The sequence below is a fragment of the Stegodyphus dumicola genome, chromosome 4 (genome assembly GCF_044657685.1).
Source record: "Stegodyphus dumicola isolate Sdum_Otavi_A_Nest chromosome 4, ASM4465768v1".
Lineage (NCBI taxonomy): Eukaryota > Metazoa > Arthropoda > Arachnida > Araneae > Eresidae > Stegodyphus > Stegodyphus dumicola.
Window position 1 is genome coordinate 107563096 of NC_140771.1, and position 19361 is coordinate 107582456.

At 33.1% G+C, this 19361-nt stretch overlaps 1 protein-coding gene across 1 annotated transcript in view; it reads left to right on the plus strand.

Moving 5' to 3' along the window:
* The window catches only part of LOC118195892 (limulus clotting factor C-like), a 249665-nt gene that overhangs the window by 175750 nt on the left and 54554 nt on the right, over positions 1 to 19361 (plus strand). Inside the window, exon 4 of the mRNA XM_085815323.1 lies at positions 17179 to 17251. Within this exon, the coding sequence (XP_085671449.1) occupies positions 17179 to 17251 (73 nt within the window). The remainder of the gene's footprint in view (positions 1 to 17178; positions 17252 to 19361) is intronic.

The following is a 19361-nucleotide window of genomic DNA, read 5'->3' on the forward strand; positions in this document are numbered from 1 at the left end:
AACAGTATCAACATTTTGATAAAGCTCTAAATAATCTCCTATTGTTTCACAGTGAAATGTTTTGTACACGAGTTGTGCATGTTCATATTCATCATCTGTTATATGGTTATTTGTTAAAATATTAAAAAAAGCACTTTTATCTGGTAAGCAGGTTTCCTTTAAAACCGCTTCTGAATCCAGATAACTGTATGGGAATACTCCTTTCCTCAGCAGTAAAAAACTGTTTGTTTCATCTTTGAAAAAACTATTAAAAATCTCGAACTTGTGTTCGGACTTTTTTAAGTTCTCAACTAATGTATCTAACGAAGCGTCTAAAAATTGATAAGAATCCAAAAATTTGATTTCGTCTAGAGTAAACATGGTAAATTTTTCCAAATTTACTGGTGTGATATTAATGCATTTGAAAACATCTTTCGGCATATTTCGTAAAATTAAATGGGAATCGTAATTACGCGCATTATGTATTACCACTGGAATAAAATATGTACATCTATAATTTAGATTGCATGTCTGGTGTGCTAATCCGCGTATATGTCCATCGCTCCAGTGGCAGTGATCTCGAACACATATCTCGTTTGGTAAAAATTGCTTTTGACATATGTGACAACAGTTTCTGTCATAAGTTTCAGAGCTTTCCACCATCGGTAGAATCCTTTTCATTTTCTGTAACAATTTATGTGATAGGTATTTCAAAGTTTTTAGAAAGTTATTAATGACATTATTTCCGGAGTAGTATTCCGTAAATATTATTTCATCGTTAATGTTTGTGACAAGAATTGCGTAGCTGATAGGTTCGTGGTGTTCTACTGCTACTGAAAAACTCTGAAACTCAGACGGAAAAGCTGAAGAAACTTTTCTAGTGAGAGACTCGAAATCCGCAAAAATGCAAAAAGAATGATATAATTGTTTAGACAAGTCAGTGAATTTAACTACTAAATTTTGAGGGATGCTTACTTTCTGAGGTTTTTTGCCTTCGCACAATTTTATGTGGGTTTCTAAACTGCATTTTCGCTGAAACCCTAACAAACAATTTCTACAATAGTGATGAATACCTTTACGAACATTTAATAATCTATTTAAGTTTGTGATTTCGTCTAGAGTAAACATGGTAAATTTTTCCAAATTTACTGGTGTGATATTAATGCATTTGAAAACATCTTTCGGCATATTTCGTAAAATTAAATGGGAATCGTAATTACGCGCATTATGTATTACCACTGGAATAAAATATGTACATCTATAATTTAGATTGCATGTCTGGTGTGCTAATCCGCGTATATGTCCATCGCTCCAGTGGCAGTGATCTCGAACACATATCTCGTTTGGTAAAAATTGCTTTTGACATATGTGACAACAGTTTCTGTCATAAGCTTCAGAGCTTTCCACCATCGGTAGAATCCTTTTCATTTTCTGTAACAATTTATGTGATAGGTATTTCAAAGTTTTTAGAAAGTTATTAATGACATTATTTCCGGAGTAGTATTCCGTAAATATTATTTCATCGTTAATGTTTGTGACAAGAATTGCATAGCTGATAGGTTCGTGGTGTTCTACTGCTACTGAAAAACTCTGAAACTCAGACGGAAAAGCTGAAGAAACTTTTCTAGTGAGAGACTCGAAATCCGCAAAAATGCAAAAAGAATGATATAATTGTTTAGACAAGTCAGTGAATTTAACTACTAAATTTTGAGGGATGCTTACTTTCTGAGGTTTTTTGCCTTCGCACAATTTTATGTGGGTTTCTAAACTGCATTTTCGCTGAAACCCTAACAAACAGTTTCTACAATAGTGATGAATACCTTTACGAACATTTAATAATCTATTTAAGTTTGTGATTTCGTCTAGAGTAAACATGGTAAATTTTTCCAAATTTACTGGTGTGATATTAATGCATTTGAAAACATCTTTCGGCATATTTCGTAAAATTAAATGGGAATCGTAATTACGCGCATTATGTATTACCACTGGAATAAAATATGTACATCTATAATTTAGATTGCATGTCTGGTGTGCTAATCCGCGTATATGTCCATCGCTCCAGTGGCAGTGATCTCGAACACATATCTCGTTTGGTAAAAATTGCTTTTGACATATGTGACAACAGTTTCTGTCATAAGTTTCAGAGCTTTCCACCATCGGTAGAATCCTTTTCATTTTCTGTAACAATTTATGTGATAGGTATTTCAAAGTTTTTAGAAAGTTATTAATGACATTATTTCCGGAGTAGTATTCCGTAAATATTATTTCATCGTTAATGTTTGTGACAAGAATTGCATAGCTGATAGGTTCGTGGTGTTCTACTGCTACTGAAAAACTCTGAAACTCAGACGGAAAAGCTGAAGAAACTTTTCTAGTGAGAGACTCGAAATCCGCAAAAATGCAAAAAGAATGATATAATTGTTTAGACAAGTCAGTGAATTTAACTACTAAATTTTGAGGGATGCTTACTTTCTGAGGTTTTTTGCCTTCGCACAATTTTATGTGGGTTTCTAAACTGCATTTTCGCTGAAACCCTAACAAACAGTTTCTACAATAGTGATGAATACCTTTACGAACATTTAATAATCTATTTAAGTTTGTGATTAAAAAAAAAATGATTTTCAAAAAAAAAAAAAAAAAAAAAAGTAAATCAATTTCTTTCATTAAGTCGATATTTTTTTGTTTGCTTATACTTAAAGGAAAGATTTCATTTTCTTCAAACGCAAATACATTAATTTTTAAATCATTTAACTTTTCAAATTTTTGAATTCCACTTAAGGAAATCGGAAATTTTATCCCGTTAATTTTAAGACATCTCAAATATTTTTTATAATAATTTAACGTGTTTTTATTCTGTTTCCTTGGATATAGTTTTGCGATAACAGAATACAAAAAGCATTTATTATCATAACAATTAATGTTTAAAACCGCTTTTTTGTTTCTAATTTTTGCTGGCAATTCTATGTGTTTACATCCGCCTCTTATTTCTCTTAAATTGCCTACTTGAATGTCGATGTAGTTCAGGCGCTTTATTGTCCATCCACTACCGTTTCTAATAAAGTTATCAATGCCTAGAAATATTTTTCGAAATGCATTGTCAATCGCTATCAATATCTGTCCTTGTGTTAGGATTCGTTCACATTGAGCAAAAATAGAAACTTTTTTCTGTTTCTTTGTCTCCATCGCCTTTCTTAAATAATATGCTTAAGCATATAAGTATTCTTAACCTAAGAATATTACTACTACTTAATAATGAAAAAATTATTTGTCGACTGTCCTGATATAGTAAATGAGGATCTCTGTAATTGTTGCAAATAGCTCTATACGAACGCACAAAGCCGCGATGGGCATTTCTGTGCACATTAAAATTTAGCATACTGATTTTAGAAACTATTATTTTGGATTGTTACAGAAAGATTGTGCTGAACATAACAACCTCATATGATTTTTTTAAATTACTTCAAATTGACATATTCATTTTTTTGAATAATTTTAAACAACACGTACTTTACAAATGCTACACAATTAAAAGAAAAAAGTAGTCAATGTTAAATATATAACACATTCCTTTATACATAATAACACATTGATTTCAAAAAAAAAAAAAAAAAAAAAAAAAAAAAAAAAATAAATAAATAAATAAATAAATAAATAAAATAAAAAAATAATACAATTAAATTTAAAAAACAAGCGTTTTTTTTAAACCACTCGATTGCGTTTAATGTGATTGATCATGTGCTCGCAGGCCTGTTTCAAGGTATCCAGCATTTCCAGAGGTATATTAAACCGATTTTTGATGTCGTTATTGGAGGTCTGTCTGGATAAGCCGATGTAATGAGATCCACGGAACTCCTTGAGTTCCATGACAAGATTACGACCAAGATGTATTGAGTACGATGGGAAGAGGTTTTTTTTTCTCTTCGCTTGCTAAATCTAAATCGGAGTTCTTTGCTTTTTTACGGTGGGGATTATTCAATTCCATATCTTCGTCGTCAAGCAAGTTAATGTGTCTTTTCACTTTACAGTCTAAAAAAATAATTTAAAACCACACATACTATGAACAAAATTCTAGGGGGCAGCAAAAAAAAAAAAAAAAAAAAAAAAAAAGTTTTTTGAAAACATAGCCCAAAGCATAAAATAAAAATGTCTTATCATTGCTCGTCGAAGCTGAACTTTCCATTCTGTCAGGAACTGCAAATCAAACGAGTGAAGGAATATGTTTTTCGTTCCGAATTTTTCTCTTTGAATACGCTATTCGTGTCCTAATTTCCCTCATCGCCTCTCCAGTACATTTATATCCTTACTTTTTTCCCCCTCAATATTATTTCTATTACCAAGAAAAAGGAGTTGCTAAACTTTATTCAGTGACCCACATTTTTTTCGCATTCGACCAAATAGATTGACCCCCCGCGCTAAAACTAACTGCTTTCGTTTTCCATACTTGAGGTTTCCCCTCTCCCTCTTTGCGACCTCCATTCGCGTCATGGAGGTAGGAAGTAAGATGGAGTCGCCCTTAACAAGTTTCTCCGTACCCTGCTCTGAAGCACCGGCGATCCCTACGTGGTGACCAAAACATTGGGTCATTTACCATTGAGTTCTATGGGATTTGACGCGTTCGGGTGTAAATATTTTGTAATTACGTCGCAAATATACATATAAATGTATATATTTTCTTTTTCTACAACACTTCAGAGTCCTAAGTATGTGAAAACAACATATTTTTAAACAACATTTCATTCTGAACGGAATTAAATGCTATACTTTTCACAGGACAGTTTTCTCAGAATGGTTTAATTTGAATGACATATTTTCACAAGTTTTCGTTAATTACATTAGAAAAAAAAATTAAGGTAATTCGATTTTATTCGGTTAAGGTACAAAAATTAAGATCAAAGTTTATTGTATTATTAATATTAAAATTATGCATTATTTCTTTTCTATTTATAGAGCTTCTTCCTAAAATACTTTCTTAAATATGACATGATTTTTTGGCTTCTTTTAAATCGAAAAATGTAAGTCAATTTATAATTATATTATATCTATTCGGTTCATTTTAAATTAGAGAATTATTAGGAATTAGCGAAATACTTTAAATAAGTATTTCGCTAATTCCTAATAATTAAATAGGTATTAAATAGTATTTGACTTTCTCTAAACATTTCTGAAAGGAAATAAAATAATTTTTTTTAAGTATTATTTAAAACTTGTAACTGAGTTATTATAAAATGTAAAGGGAATAATTCTTTTAATTACACTTATCAGATTTTTTTTACCCTTCATTTCAACAATACCTATTCCAAAACTCTTTATTACGTTGTTAAGTGCGCATCTCATAGCATTTGCTTTACAATACCTTTTAACAGATTGCTTTCCAATACGAACATTTCTTGCTTAAATAGTTTTATAACGTATTTGTCAACAGGATTTCAATTTATGTTTACAATTCAATATTAAGGTTATTATATATTTAGATAACATTTATAATCATTATAAATTAGATACATTTAATCATTAGATTTCTTCACAGTTGTTTATAAGTGAATAAATTCTTCATTTCAAATACATTTATAAATAATTTAATGAATATTTAAGTATTTTGTCAAAGGCAGATACATGCTTTTTGCAAGCACATGCATAAATACCCATACATATTTCCTATTTATCATTTCCGGCATGTGCAAATCTTTAATTTCTGTGCATTCACTATATTCTTCGTGTAAAGTAATTTACACTAATTTAGCATAGACCCGAAAATTTTACATAAAAAATATATATGAATATAATTTAAATGAAAATTATAAGTATTATTTTTAATACCCACTCAAAGGTCAGTTTTTCTTCAAAATTCCTCCACGATGGCATCTCTCTCTTTAGGCAGATAGCCCTTGCATGCGTTACTCTATTTAATAAAAACTTAATCTGACCTATGTGCCTAATTACAAATATTTTAACATACATAATTTTATATTTACATTTAGCCATCAAGTTTCAAACTTTTCAAATCTTCTAGAAAATAAATTTTGGCAGATCTCTTTTAGCAATTTTCTTAAAATCTATATTTTTGTAGTGCAACAGCTTAGAATTTTATAAAACAAATTCATAATCAAAATCACTGTTGTTAGTTATCGAAAAATAACCAAGATGTGATTTTTGCGTAAATGTCAGTAAACTATACAAATTGCTATTATGCATTACACTATGAATGTTTCTTTCATGCGAGAGTGTCCCTTTTTCGATTTCTATGGAACTGTCGTGTGTCGAAATACTATCAGAATCTTGTCAAGCGAGCTTCTGAATGTAAACAAAGAACACCCCGTCTGGTGTCCCAAGCTTCAAAGCAGTGCTTCTAGCGCGGAATGGTCCCTCCTCCCTTTCCTACCTCCATGATTCGCGTTCCCTCTATGCAACTTCGATGGCATATTCAAAGAAGGAAGAAGGAAAAAAAAAACAACCCTGGTTTCCACACCTTTTTATGTTCCCGTCCTCGGAATACTCATCTGTTTTGATAACGTGTGCGCTCCCCTGCAATCTTTAATTTCTCTAGGAAAAAACGTGCGTCCTTCTTTTTTATTATTTTTAAAGTTTTTTTTTACTCTTTTTTCATAAGTAAATTAAATCATGTCATATGTCAATCACCAATTAAGAACCGTTCCTTCCTGTAATCTAAATTCTCTCGAGTTTTTTTTTTTTTGGTCCTCATTCTTTTTTAAATCTTTTTTCTTCCTCCTTTTAAAAACGTTTTCTGTTCTTTTCCGAAAGTAAAAAAAAAATACCATATATCATTCTGTCATTATACTCATTTAGACTTAATAAAGAACCACACCAATCTAGTTGTCATCCTTTTAACAAAAAAAATCCTGTAATCTAAATTCGTTCGGACGTGTGTCCTCATTTTTTTCCCCCTAGTTCTAAAACGATTTTTCCTCCTTCCTTTTTCCAAGGGAAACGAATAATTATTATCACATAGCGTCTCATCATTATATATATAATCGTGTCAACTCGATACCGAATTAAAACAATGTATATACACTAAAACATCATAAAAGCATATCTTTCGTTTCAGAAAAGTAGGATCATAGAATCACAGAAAAAAAATATATGACATGACTAAACATTTCAAAATCAAAGTAATCTGAAAATTATTACATATTTTAACTCATCTCCGACAACAATTCCCCAACACACATCCACATATCCTCCGATTCCTAACACACCTTCGACATCCCCACCCCCCCTGATGTTTGTTTCCGTTCAAAACTCATATGTACTTCTAACAATACAACCGTTTTACATACTTAAAAAAATTTTTTTTTACTTCTTCCCATCATAAAAAGCATATCTTTCGTTTCATAAATGTAGGATCATAAAATCACAGAAAAAAATATATGACATGACTAAACATTTCAAAATCATAATAATCTGAAATTATTACGTATTTTAACTCAGCTCCGACAACAACTCCGACAACAACAGCACATATCATCCGACATCAAGTTTCCTTACAAACCATCGCCACCATCGACTCCATCGCCTCCATCGACATCATAGACACCATAGCCACCATAGACACTATCGACACGATCGCCAGCATAGCCAGCATCACCACCATCGCCACTAAAGAGAGTAAAAATCTATCCAAAGTACGTCAGGATAATACTACTCCCCATTCACTAAAATTCAATGCTTTAATAGGTTTGAACTTTTTAAAATTTTGCACCTGGAATGCCAATGGCATTATGACAATTCGATGAGTTTCGTGACTATGTCGCAGAAAAGGGCTTTGACATTATTTTTGTCCAAGAGACTAAACTTCAGCCAGGGAGAGTTCTCAAGTTTGTAAATTTCAATTTTTATCATAACGACAGACAAGCACCGGATTCTCGTGCTCTTTAGTATGGTGGTACATGTTTCTTTATCATAAATCATATTTCTCACTGAAGAATAGACAACCCGTGTTGTCATCATCAGTATTGGAGTTGCAGAAGATCCAACCCTGCTGGTCTTGGCCCTCTGAAATGGATTCAGTGCCCCAAATTAAAATTATTGCGCCGGATTTCCCCAGACGATATGACGTATGGGGAGCCCACTCATTTACTGATCTGGCTCTTTTTCGGAATATTCTTTTAGACTACCAAGTCATTGTGGAAAACTGTCTATCTTCAGATCATTACCCCGTACTCATCGACCTTAACTGTAATTCATTTAATCAAAATTCTCAGGCACTTGTCTTAACAAACTGGGACAATTTTCGATTTAAACTTAATAGTAAAAGCTTACCCTCCCTTGAAAGTAAATCCAGTGATGATATTGACAAGGCAGTTAATCAACTTATACCTTAACAGATACTTTCAAAGAAGTATCCAAACCCACTCTTCGGCCCAATTTTTCTAGACTTCCAACTGAGATTAAAAACAAAATTCGAGAAAAGAATAAAGTACGAAGACTTTGGCAAAGAACTAGGTGTCCTGACTTAAAATTAAAACTTCGTACTTTCCAGAATGAGATCAAGGCATTATGTGACCAGCACAGCCAATCACGATACACCGAATACATTCAGTCCCTAACGATTTCAGACTAACAGCCATTGGCGTGCATCTGCCAGACTACGCAAACACAAATCACGCATTTCGTCCTTAGCAAAGGACACAGTGATGGCTCATACAGATACGGCGAAAGCTGAAAGCTTCCAAACTCAATTCACACCACATAATGAAGGAACTTTTTCTAATGACCCAAGTTCCTTCCAATATGATATGAACAATTTCTCTACTCTCCATGTAGGAGGGACTTACAATACACAACATTGAACGAAATTAGCGAATTCATAGCTAAGTTCAAACCTAAAAAGTCGTCAGGATTGGACTCTATTTCTAATCGCAGGATTAAACACCTTCCCAATAGCTATATATTTTCCTTAGTAATGTTCATAAACTATATGTTATTGCATTGCTATTTTCCTCAAAGCTGGAAACGTGCACTTATAGTGTCTATTCAAAAACCCGACCTATGCCAATCATATCCTCAAAATTACAGACCCATCAGCCTCCTGTTTTCGTTATCTAAGATATATGAATTTGTGCTACTTAAACGCCTGAATGATTTTCTCCGGAGCCAAAAAGTCCTTATTGACGAACAATTTGAACAATTTGAATTCACGAAGGCTTTCGTAGCAAAATGCTTGCCGGCGTACTTTTCCTTGACATCACCAAAGCATTTGATAGGACTTGGCATATGGGAATCATAATCAAGCTCATGTGACTTGATATTTTGGCTCAACTTATTCGCATAATTAATTCGTTATCTCACTAATCGTTCTTTCTGAGTATGAGTTAATTCTATCATTTCAACGCTCCGCCCAATTCGAAGTGGTGTCCCACAAGGTAGTCTTTCAGCGCCCTTTTTGTTTAACACTTTCATTAATGACATACCAAAATCACCCAGTGTCACTCTAGCACTTTATGCAGATGACATGGCCGTCCTCTCCAAGCACAAACAATTGGATAAACTGGTTCACAACGTTCAGAGTTATTTCTCAAGCCTTGAGCACTGACTCATTACTTGGAAAATCAAAATTAATGTCGCTAAATGTGCTGCCATGATATTCACACACTCTTGATTCCTGTATCCTTCCATTAATTAAAAATTTTTGACGACTATATTCCCTGGTCAAACTCATATAAGTATCTGGGAGTGATACTTGATTCAAAACTATTCTGGCATCTTCACATTGAGAATACTTTCAGTAAAGCGAAGAGCGTCAGATCCCAACTTTACCCCTATTAGCTCGAAAGAGCCATCTGTCTATCAGAAACAAAGTTCTTCTCTGTACTTCAATTATTCGATCAATTTTTATGTATGCATGCACGATTTGAGATACCGCTGCGAAGAGTCTTATAAAAAAATTACAAGCCTTTCCAAAGTAAAACCTTACGGTTAGTCCTTAGTGCAGCCCGGTACGCATATTTCACAAGTGCACATCCGTGAAGCCACCGAGGGTGTGGCTTCTAGGATGGACCAATGGGCATCCAGTAATATTTCTGTCATGTCACATGACCTTTCGCGTGCTAAAGATTTAAGCAAAATGGTTGAGAATATTTTGCTACGTAATTTTTCGTACAAAATAATTAAAGCATCTTCGATTTCTTCCGGAAATTTTCATTGTGAAGTTAGATCAAATATAAGCAAATGTGAAGATTTCACTACCTGGTTGAAAGAATTTAAAATAAATGGAAACACAATTTGGATACTCCGCAAAAATATCCATGCGAAATATTACTTAATAAGTGGTAAATAAGATGAAGAAAGAAATACGTGATAAACATCTGAGCTCAAATGCTATCTTTACATAAAACTACGCATATGAGAAAAATATTTACACCAATTATATATGTAAATAGAAGTCAGCACTTTTTATTGCAGTCTATATGAAAAATTATTTTTAAAAATCTATACACTCGAATTTTCTTAATCCACAGGTGTTAAGTAAATGCATAGTATTCGAAGCTAATTACAGCTTATAGAGTCATTTTCTCGATGTAAAAAGCGATAATATGCCGTGAACATCAATTCAAATATTAATGCGTGATAAAAATTGCGAAAGTGAAATGTCAGCGATTAATTAAACTCATGAAACGAATGCTCTACGAAATATTTTTCCACTACGCCATACACTTTTTACCGCGAAACAAATGCAAATCAAAACGTAAACGACATACGCTCATATGCATGAAGATTTAGCGTCACAAGAGCAATAAAAACTCATTGGTCCATTTTCGAAAGCCCTCCCTCAGTGGCTACGCTGATGTGCACTTGTGAAATATGCGCCCGGTACGCCCGCACTGATGTGATTCACTCGGACCTTAACATTAAAACAATTGATATTGTTATTAAAAAAGTAGTCCAAACTTGTTCTTCAAAATTGAACAGATTGATAACCGATCACTTCAACAACTCATAGAATTGCCATAATGCAACTTCTACGATCCTGGTATTCCAAGTTCACAAAAACGGCCAAGAGCCATCATGGGCCGAGACTATGGCATCTATCCTTCTGCTAAGGGCGTAGACACGATGCCGCCTCTTCGGTTCCATCCCCCGCGCCGTGAAAGACGGACATCTCTATCTTCTAAAATTTCTATTCCTCACAGACTATGCGGAATTTCTATCTTCTACTCAAGTTTAACTGAAAAATGGCCTTCTTCGCACTGTTATCAATCGGTTCCTTTAAAAATCACATCATGGTCGCAGTTATATATCCCCCCCAAAAAAACAAAATCAAAACTTTTGACTTAATGATTTTTTCCTGTACCTAAACTCTCTCGAGCTAATGTGGCTCCCTTTAGCTTTACATTATCAGTTTATGTAATTTTCCTATTTCTGCTCACTACTTAGATATTTTTATGATGTGGAGGTACAAAGCGAAAAAAAGGAAAAAGACAGTTCTATATCTCCCGTTCTACTGGGCCGATTGACGAAATACAAATTGCATTCTTCATGTCCCGAAAACGCGACTTCGGATATATATTAGATTTATATACAGCTCTATTCTATCATAGTTATTTTGACAGGAAATCGTACTTTTTCTGAAAAGATATGCCAATTGTTTCCATATTTCGATTCTACGACTCAAATTATGCCTAAATATGAAATTTTGTAAAATTTGGTGGGAAATTTACCGAGAAATTCACAAATTTATGTTGGCGGTTTTTTTCAGTTTGCGCCAAGAATAGTTCACTTGGCAAACTTTTTAATATATAGCAGTGAGCGGGAAAAATGTTACAATCGTTCCTTTTTTCAAATAATGTTCTTTATATTATATTTTTAATTATAATTGTTATTATTAAGTAATTTTTTTTCTTTTTCGAATTTCATTTAAATTGTTTAAGTTGCATGGTTTCTTTCGAATGACTGTTTTAAAAATTTCTATTTGACCATTCGAACTGATAGTTTAAATAAAAAGGTGAATCGTTTATTTTTTTTCAAATAGTTTTCTTTATATTTTTTTTAGGTCTTAGTTATGATTTTTGGTAATTTTTAGACTTTTATTTTAATCTTTTGTATTGCATTGTCTCTTCAGACAATTGTTTTAAAATTTTCTATTTATTCATTCGAACTGAGCATTCTAAATATATTTATTAATATAAATTTTTCAGGATTTTATTTTATTTATCTGAATTGCGTTTCTTTCGGAAGAATACTTTATGTCCCAGACTACGATGCGTCTGAAAACTGAATGTATTAAAAGAGAAGATACAGTAATGCACAGTTAACACGCTTTTCAATGTTCCGTTCAGAAAAGATATATAAATGAGAAAGATGTATAACCGACATTTTAACTTAAGATGACCTGTATATATTGCTTTAAATACCTGTAGAGACATTAGGTATTTTTTGGAAGCAGAAGAGATGAAAAATTAGCAAAGCCTTCGCCGGGAATCGAACCGCGGACTTCTCAATTATGCGCTGAGTGTGCTGACCACTACACCACGAAGGGACGCTAAGAAGGCGGGAGAAATACCTTATATATTCCCCCCTTTTAAATGGCGACTGGGCTTTTAGGGAACCCAGTCGCCAAATCCACGGCGGGGAGAATCATCATCCACCACCCTTTTTAGCTCGGACGCCACTATAGAGACATTAGGTATTTTTTTGAAGAGGGCAAGATGAAAAATTAGCAAACGTCTTCGCCGGGAATCGAACCGCGGACCTCTGGAATACCGCCCCAGTGTGCAAACCACCACACTACGGAGGCACGCTAGGAAGGAGAGAGAAATACCTTATATACTGTCCCTTTTAAAGGGCGACTGGGGTTGGGTGAAGAGAATCACCCTTCATTTCGGGCCCCAGTGTAGAGACATTAGGATTTTTTTTTGGAAGCCGAAGAGATGAAAAATTAACAAACGACTTCGCCGAGTATCGAACCACGGACTTTTCAATTACGCACTGAGTGTGCTGACCACTACTCCATGAAAGGCCGGTAAGAAGGCGCGAAGAATACCTTATATAGCTTTAACATTGTGCTTATTGCTTTACACAATTTTATCATTCTAAATTAATTTCTTAAAATGTTATTCATATTTTAGTTAAATATTTTATTTTTGAAATCGCAAGAATCAAATATCATAAGATTAAAAAGTTTTAAATTAAAAAAAAAATACTAAATTGTATGCAAAAATTTATTTTTTTCTTCTTAATGGGTTGATTTTTTTTTCCAGACATTCTGCAAGTGTATTTAAAAGCATCAACTTGTCGAAACATCTTGGTATTTCTGACATTCATTTTAAATAAAGTTATCGCCGTTCATTTCATAGAGGCCCACAAACGGACAAATGGTAAAGTCGCTGAACACTGGTAGTTCGCCCTGGGGTTCGAATCCCGGCGAACGGGCTGGTTTCATGGGCGTTTTCGCGATTTTTGTCATTGTAAAATGTGTGCCAGCTGGTTTCCCTTAGAAAGTTCTTCACAAAGGCATACCTCCTTTTAGGCAGATAGCCCTGCTTTTCCGTAACTTAATAATCCAATTCAATCCATTTCATCAGTGTTTAGACAGAGCCTTTATCAGTCTTTAGATTCTAAGCATTTTGAAGGCATGAGATGAAAGGAAAGACTGGTTTCATCAAGAGGGAAAACGTCTTTAGGTGACATCCACATACATTACTGGATACATTTCGGAATATTCAAATAATTCGACTAAGAAATCATGGGTACAAACATATAGTCGAAAACCAATCGCTCTCCACTTTAATCTGCAATGATATCGTTTTTGTCTTTTCCGTTAGCCACAAGCTCAATTGATGGTATTTGCTGGTGTATACGTCCAAGTGTTTTCTCTTTGAACGCCCAAATTCCTTGAATTATTCTGAAAGTATATTCAAAAGCACCCAACTTTTCGAAAAACCTTGGTATTTCTGACAGCCAAATTCCCCTTCAAATTTTTCCTTACTTCTCTCCCTAATTTTCTTCTTTCCTCCTATATTTATTTTCAGTGCTCACCACAAGAAAATTAAGATTTTTCGATTGTGACGCTTCCATAAATTTTGCATTCTTGTCATTTTTTTTTAAATATCAATTACATCAACTGCGTTTCAGTTGAAGACAACTTTTCATTTTCTAGGCATTTTAACTATAAATAAAGTTTAAGGCAAAACCCAAAGCATAAATATTTTAATTAAAAGATGTTTTGCTAAATGACAAAGAAATAAAACAGTCCAACAGTGTTTATTCTGTATCACTGAGTAACCCGATTATTATATCGGCTACAAATAATCTAAATCATATTAAAGGTCATGTTTTTTATATAATCTATAATACGAGAGAAAATTAGCTACTTAAAACATTCTTTCGAAGAGGATTAATGTAAAAATTTATTCTTATATATATAATTTTTAAAGCTGGGACATGACCCAAACTGTCAACGTCCTGTTTGCTTAAACATTGTGGAAATAAATATCAAACGAGCTTTTCAGTTTTAGACAATTCAATTTAAATGCAGTCAAAGTAGCAGATAATAACACGGCGAAGGTAAAAATAATTAAAAAAAAAAAAAACACAAACAAATTATTAAAAAATAATTTTAAAAAATAATTACAAATAATTAAAAAAAAAGTTAAAAATTTGGATAATATCATCTAAATTAAAAAAAAAATAGCTGTTCATATAGTATTAATAAATATTTATTACGCATCATTGAGGGGAAAATTTCATATTATTAATTATATTATTAATTACATTCATATTAATTAATTCTCTATAAAAATTTATTTGAAATTTAAGATTAAAAATAGGTATAGTAATTCACTCTAACAAAAGTCCATAAGCCTCATTTAGCGTTATTATCACTCAAAAAAAGATGTTAAATTTCAAAACGCGAAAATATGTGAATTCGTGTATATCTTCGGAAATTTTGAATAAAAAACTCTAATTTTTTGCAGGTATGCTTAGAACTACACCTACTTTATGATGATGGCAAAACTTTTATAGGTTATAATTCAAAACGTTTTTCGAAAAATTTATAAAAATTATTTAAAAAATAGAAATTAAAAAAATAAAACACAAAAATTGAGTGAATTTTATTTGGAGTGAACCTAAATTTCGAAATGCGAAAAGAAAAATCAAAAAAGTTTAATAAAAAAAGAAATCTTAATAAATATATACCAAATTTCAATCAACATTGAGGAGCTAAAACTTTGTACGCAGTGTACATGGTTTAGAACCATAGGCACTCCGAAATACTTAATCATTGGCATTGGGGTTTTGATGATGGTATTTTAAATCAGATAATTGTTACTGAATGACACTCTCGTTTCAAGACCGTTGGAGATTTATTTGAAGGTAATAAGTGCTTATGTACGTACATAAAAGCACGAGAAAAATGGAATAAAATGTTTTAAATAAAATTAAAAAATTCATATAGAAAAATTTTTGCCTAACAATCCACGAATTCGCAAACAACATTGAAATTAACTACGAAACCCATCATGAGATTTTTAACAATAAATTTGAACTTAGCAGCACTACCGCGATTTTTTTTCCTTTCTGCTTCTGCTGAGTGCTTGTCATCCTCAACAACATTCCCGTAACTTGGTACAATGTAAGGTTTGTTTTGTTATTATTATTATTATTATTATTTGATTTTACTGTCATCTCTACTTTCGTCGGCTGTCACCAGGATACAGATTGGTTAATACTGTGTTTAATCACGTAAAATCGCACTTTTTCATTCACGCTGCCAGTTTTTCATTGTGAAAGTCTAGATGCGACTATTATGTGGGGAAATCTACTACACAATATTATACACTTTTGACAATTTTTTCTGTTTGAAAATGGAGATGCGACTATTACGTGAGTAAACACGGTATATACAAACATAGAGTTTAAAAGAGAAGATTTGATAGCTGATAATTTCGATGTTATTTTCTCGCAGCTTTTGAATTCATCTGAATTCGGCTTTAGCCTAGTTAGCCGTATTTCCACATTTGCTTTCATAAGTTGGATGCCTGAGCCAAACCTTGTAGGCACGCCTTGCTTAATAAACCTGATATTTTAAATACTTAAATTAATAACTTTTTCCTTTCATTTAGTAAGTAGCAGAGACTGTTTCTATTCTGCAGGTTGTGTAAAATGTTAAGTTAAAGAACTAATAAAAAAGATTTATCTTAAAAATTTTATGTGTTTAAGATTTTATGTGTTTTATGCTTTTTTTAAAAGGAAAGTATTTTTTGAAAACCACGATTTTTTTTTTTTTTGTGTGTGTGTTATTAGTGACTGAGTTTTTTGTTATCTTACATTATGTATCGCAAAAATAGCAATCTGCATTTAAAACATTTTTCTTTTCTAGTTTTTCTTTTTTGTTTTTATGAAGTTTAGTATCCGTTTACTCCTTTTTCAAAGGAAATGCTATTATTTAAAAAAAAAGTAAATAACATAAAATAACACCATATATAACGTGTATACGAACCAGTTTCCCTTAGAATGTCCTCCATGAAGGCATCCCTCCCTTTAGGCAGATAGCCCTCGTGTGCTTTGCCGTAATTAAATAATCCAATTCAATCCATCCATAAAATAACATTAATCAATTTAGAAGTTTTAATAAAAGTTTATTTATTCCTTGTGTGTGCATGATTGAAGCAATCACACATTCTAATTTTAGATGTTTATAAGCCCAAAGGGGCATTAGCCCAGGGGGGGGGCTATTAGTCTAGAAACGGCATTTTGCGTCGAGTGAAAGTGATTCAACGCTAAAAAAAGTGAAAAACGCTAAAAGTGGTTTTCTTAAATATAATACAGGTCAATATCAACGCTAAGAAAATATAATACCATCGCTAAGTCAAATAATCAACGCTAAGAAAAGTGATTCAACGCTAAAAGCGTTGAATCACTTTTCAAATTGTTGCCATCCAATATTACTACCGAGCAGTGGCAACGCCATACTGAATGAAACAATTTTATCTTCAGCACTCGAGACTGTCTATCGAAAATTCTAAAGTTATGCTGTGTTTAAATACTTTTAGCCCGAAAGAGCGTTAGCCCAAATGCTCTCGAAACGTGTATGTGCGTGTAAAAAAAAAAAAAAAAAAAAAAAAAAAAAAAAACTTTGAGCATAATATAAAATTTGAAAGCTTCCAGATTTTCTTTTACTTCTTTTTTATATTGTGACTGATGATAGATGATACATGGATTTAAAATATTTTTTAATTTCAGATTTGGAACTTTGCGGTGGTATTCAGCCTCCCAAACCTGGAAGAGCATCATGTACTTTATCACCTACTGGAATGTAAGTTAATTTCTTTTTTGAATTCCGAACAAAACATTGAATTAGAACGATATAACCCAATAATCATTGCACTTTTCATTAATAATGCTTTAGCTACATTAAACGGAATTATATATTTCGCTTCTTAAAATAATACGATAAAACTAAAATAGGAATTGTAAAAGAAACGATATCTTTTAACGAAACTAACACATAAGTATATCAAATACGGAGTGTGCCACAAATCACTTTACTATTTAAAAATTAAATAACTTTTTACTTTTAATGATTTATTGATTTTCCTTTTTTTATGTACATATCTTGGACATGTATTTGGCTTAAAAATTAAAGATAGCGTCTTTTAAACGACCGACGTTTTTTCCTTCACAAAGGCGAGCTCTTTCTATGACACTCTCCATAACTGCTTACAAAGTGACTCTGTTTATAATTCGAATTTTCTGACGAGTGTTGTTCTTCAGCTCTGCAACGGTTCGGAAGTCGCTGAACACTGGTAGTTCGGTCCGAGGTTCGAATCCCGCGAACGGGCTGGCTGCATGGGTGTTTTCGTGGTTTTCCCCATGTGTAACGTGTATACGAGCCAGTTTCCCTTAGAAAGTCCTCCACGAAGGCATCCCTCCCCTTAGGCAGATAGCCCTAGTGTGCTTTGCCATAATTAAATACACACACACTGCAACGGTTCGGTGTTTTATTTTCAATTGTAAGAAACTTTCATCCGTGCAGCATTTATGAACCCTATGTGAACATCATTTTGCATACCTAAAATACACCTGCAGATTTTTCAAGTTCATGATATGTAAATATACTTACTATGATTTCACAGAGCATCGATAGAGTTCTTTTGCATTGATAGAGGCCAAAAATCTATTCCCATCAAACATTTGAAACGCCCGTGTATACGATTTTCTGTCGGAATGGATTTCCTGCCTCGCTGGCAAGTAGAATGCTACAGCGTTAGCAATAACGTATGTAAGTGAAGTGATTGCTTCTCTCTTTGAGATCTTTTTGCAATTTCATCCACTGCTTTCAGTTTTTCGTTAGGACAGAATTGTGAGTGTGAATATCAATAGCTAAACGTTCACGCTACACAAAAGAGATGGAAGGTGCATTCAAATATAAGACAGCATTTTTAGTCACTTCAAAAAAAAAAAAAAAAAAAAAAAAAAGAGATTGGCATTTAACAACTCACGAAACCAATGAGACATGCACTAATGTGTTGTGCAAATTCATTTAATTATTCAAATTATGACTTATTAAAAATTAATTTATTAAAATTCTAAATTTATGCTACACAACGTGTATTTTATTTGATATCTGTGCTAAGTTTGTTTAATTTTTAATTGGGGTTTTGTACGAAAGAATTGGTACGTTCTTTTCACTCGTTACTTGTAAACGCGCTGAAACACACAATGGAATCGGGTGTTTTTTTTCGGTCGCGGACAGGACACTTAACCAACACCAGTTAGCCGACAAGACATTTAGCCAACAGGGACACTTAGCCGACATGGACATTTAGCCGACAGGGACACTTAGCCGACATGGACATTTAGCCGACAGTGACACTTAGCCGACAAGACATTTAGCCGACAGGACATTTAACCGACACGGACACTTAGCCGACAGGACATTTAGCCGACACGGACACTTAACCGACAGGTCATTTAGCCGACACGGACAGTTAGCCAACAAGACACTTAGCCGACAAGGACACTTAGCCGACAGGACATTTAGCCGACAGGACATTTTGCTGACACAGAGAGTTAGCCGTCAAGACATTTAGCTACGGGACACTTAACTGTCAACACATTTAGTCCACAGGACACAAAGCCGACAGTAACGTTTAGCTGACACGTACCCAATAATTATTCAAACTTACTATCAATTACAAAATTTCTCGACTTCTCCATAAGTTCAATATTTAAGTTATTTTTTCACTATCAGTAAAATTCATTTTTCGATTCTTAAAGATCTCATGTATACTTTTAATTATTGTGTTAATTTAACCTGCCTTGGCGTATTGCCGGCTGTCACCTTGCCTACATCCGGAAAACTATGCAGCGAGTATAATTTTCAGGAAAAAGCTGGTGATAGCACCTCATTTCACAAAATAGAA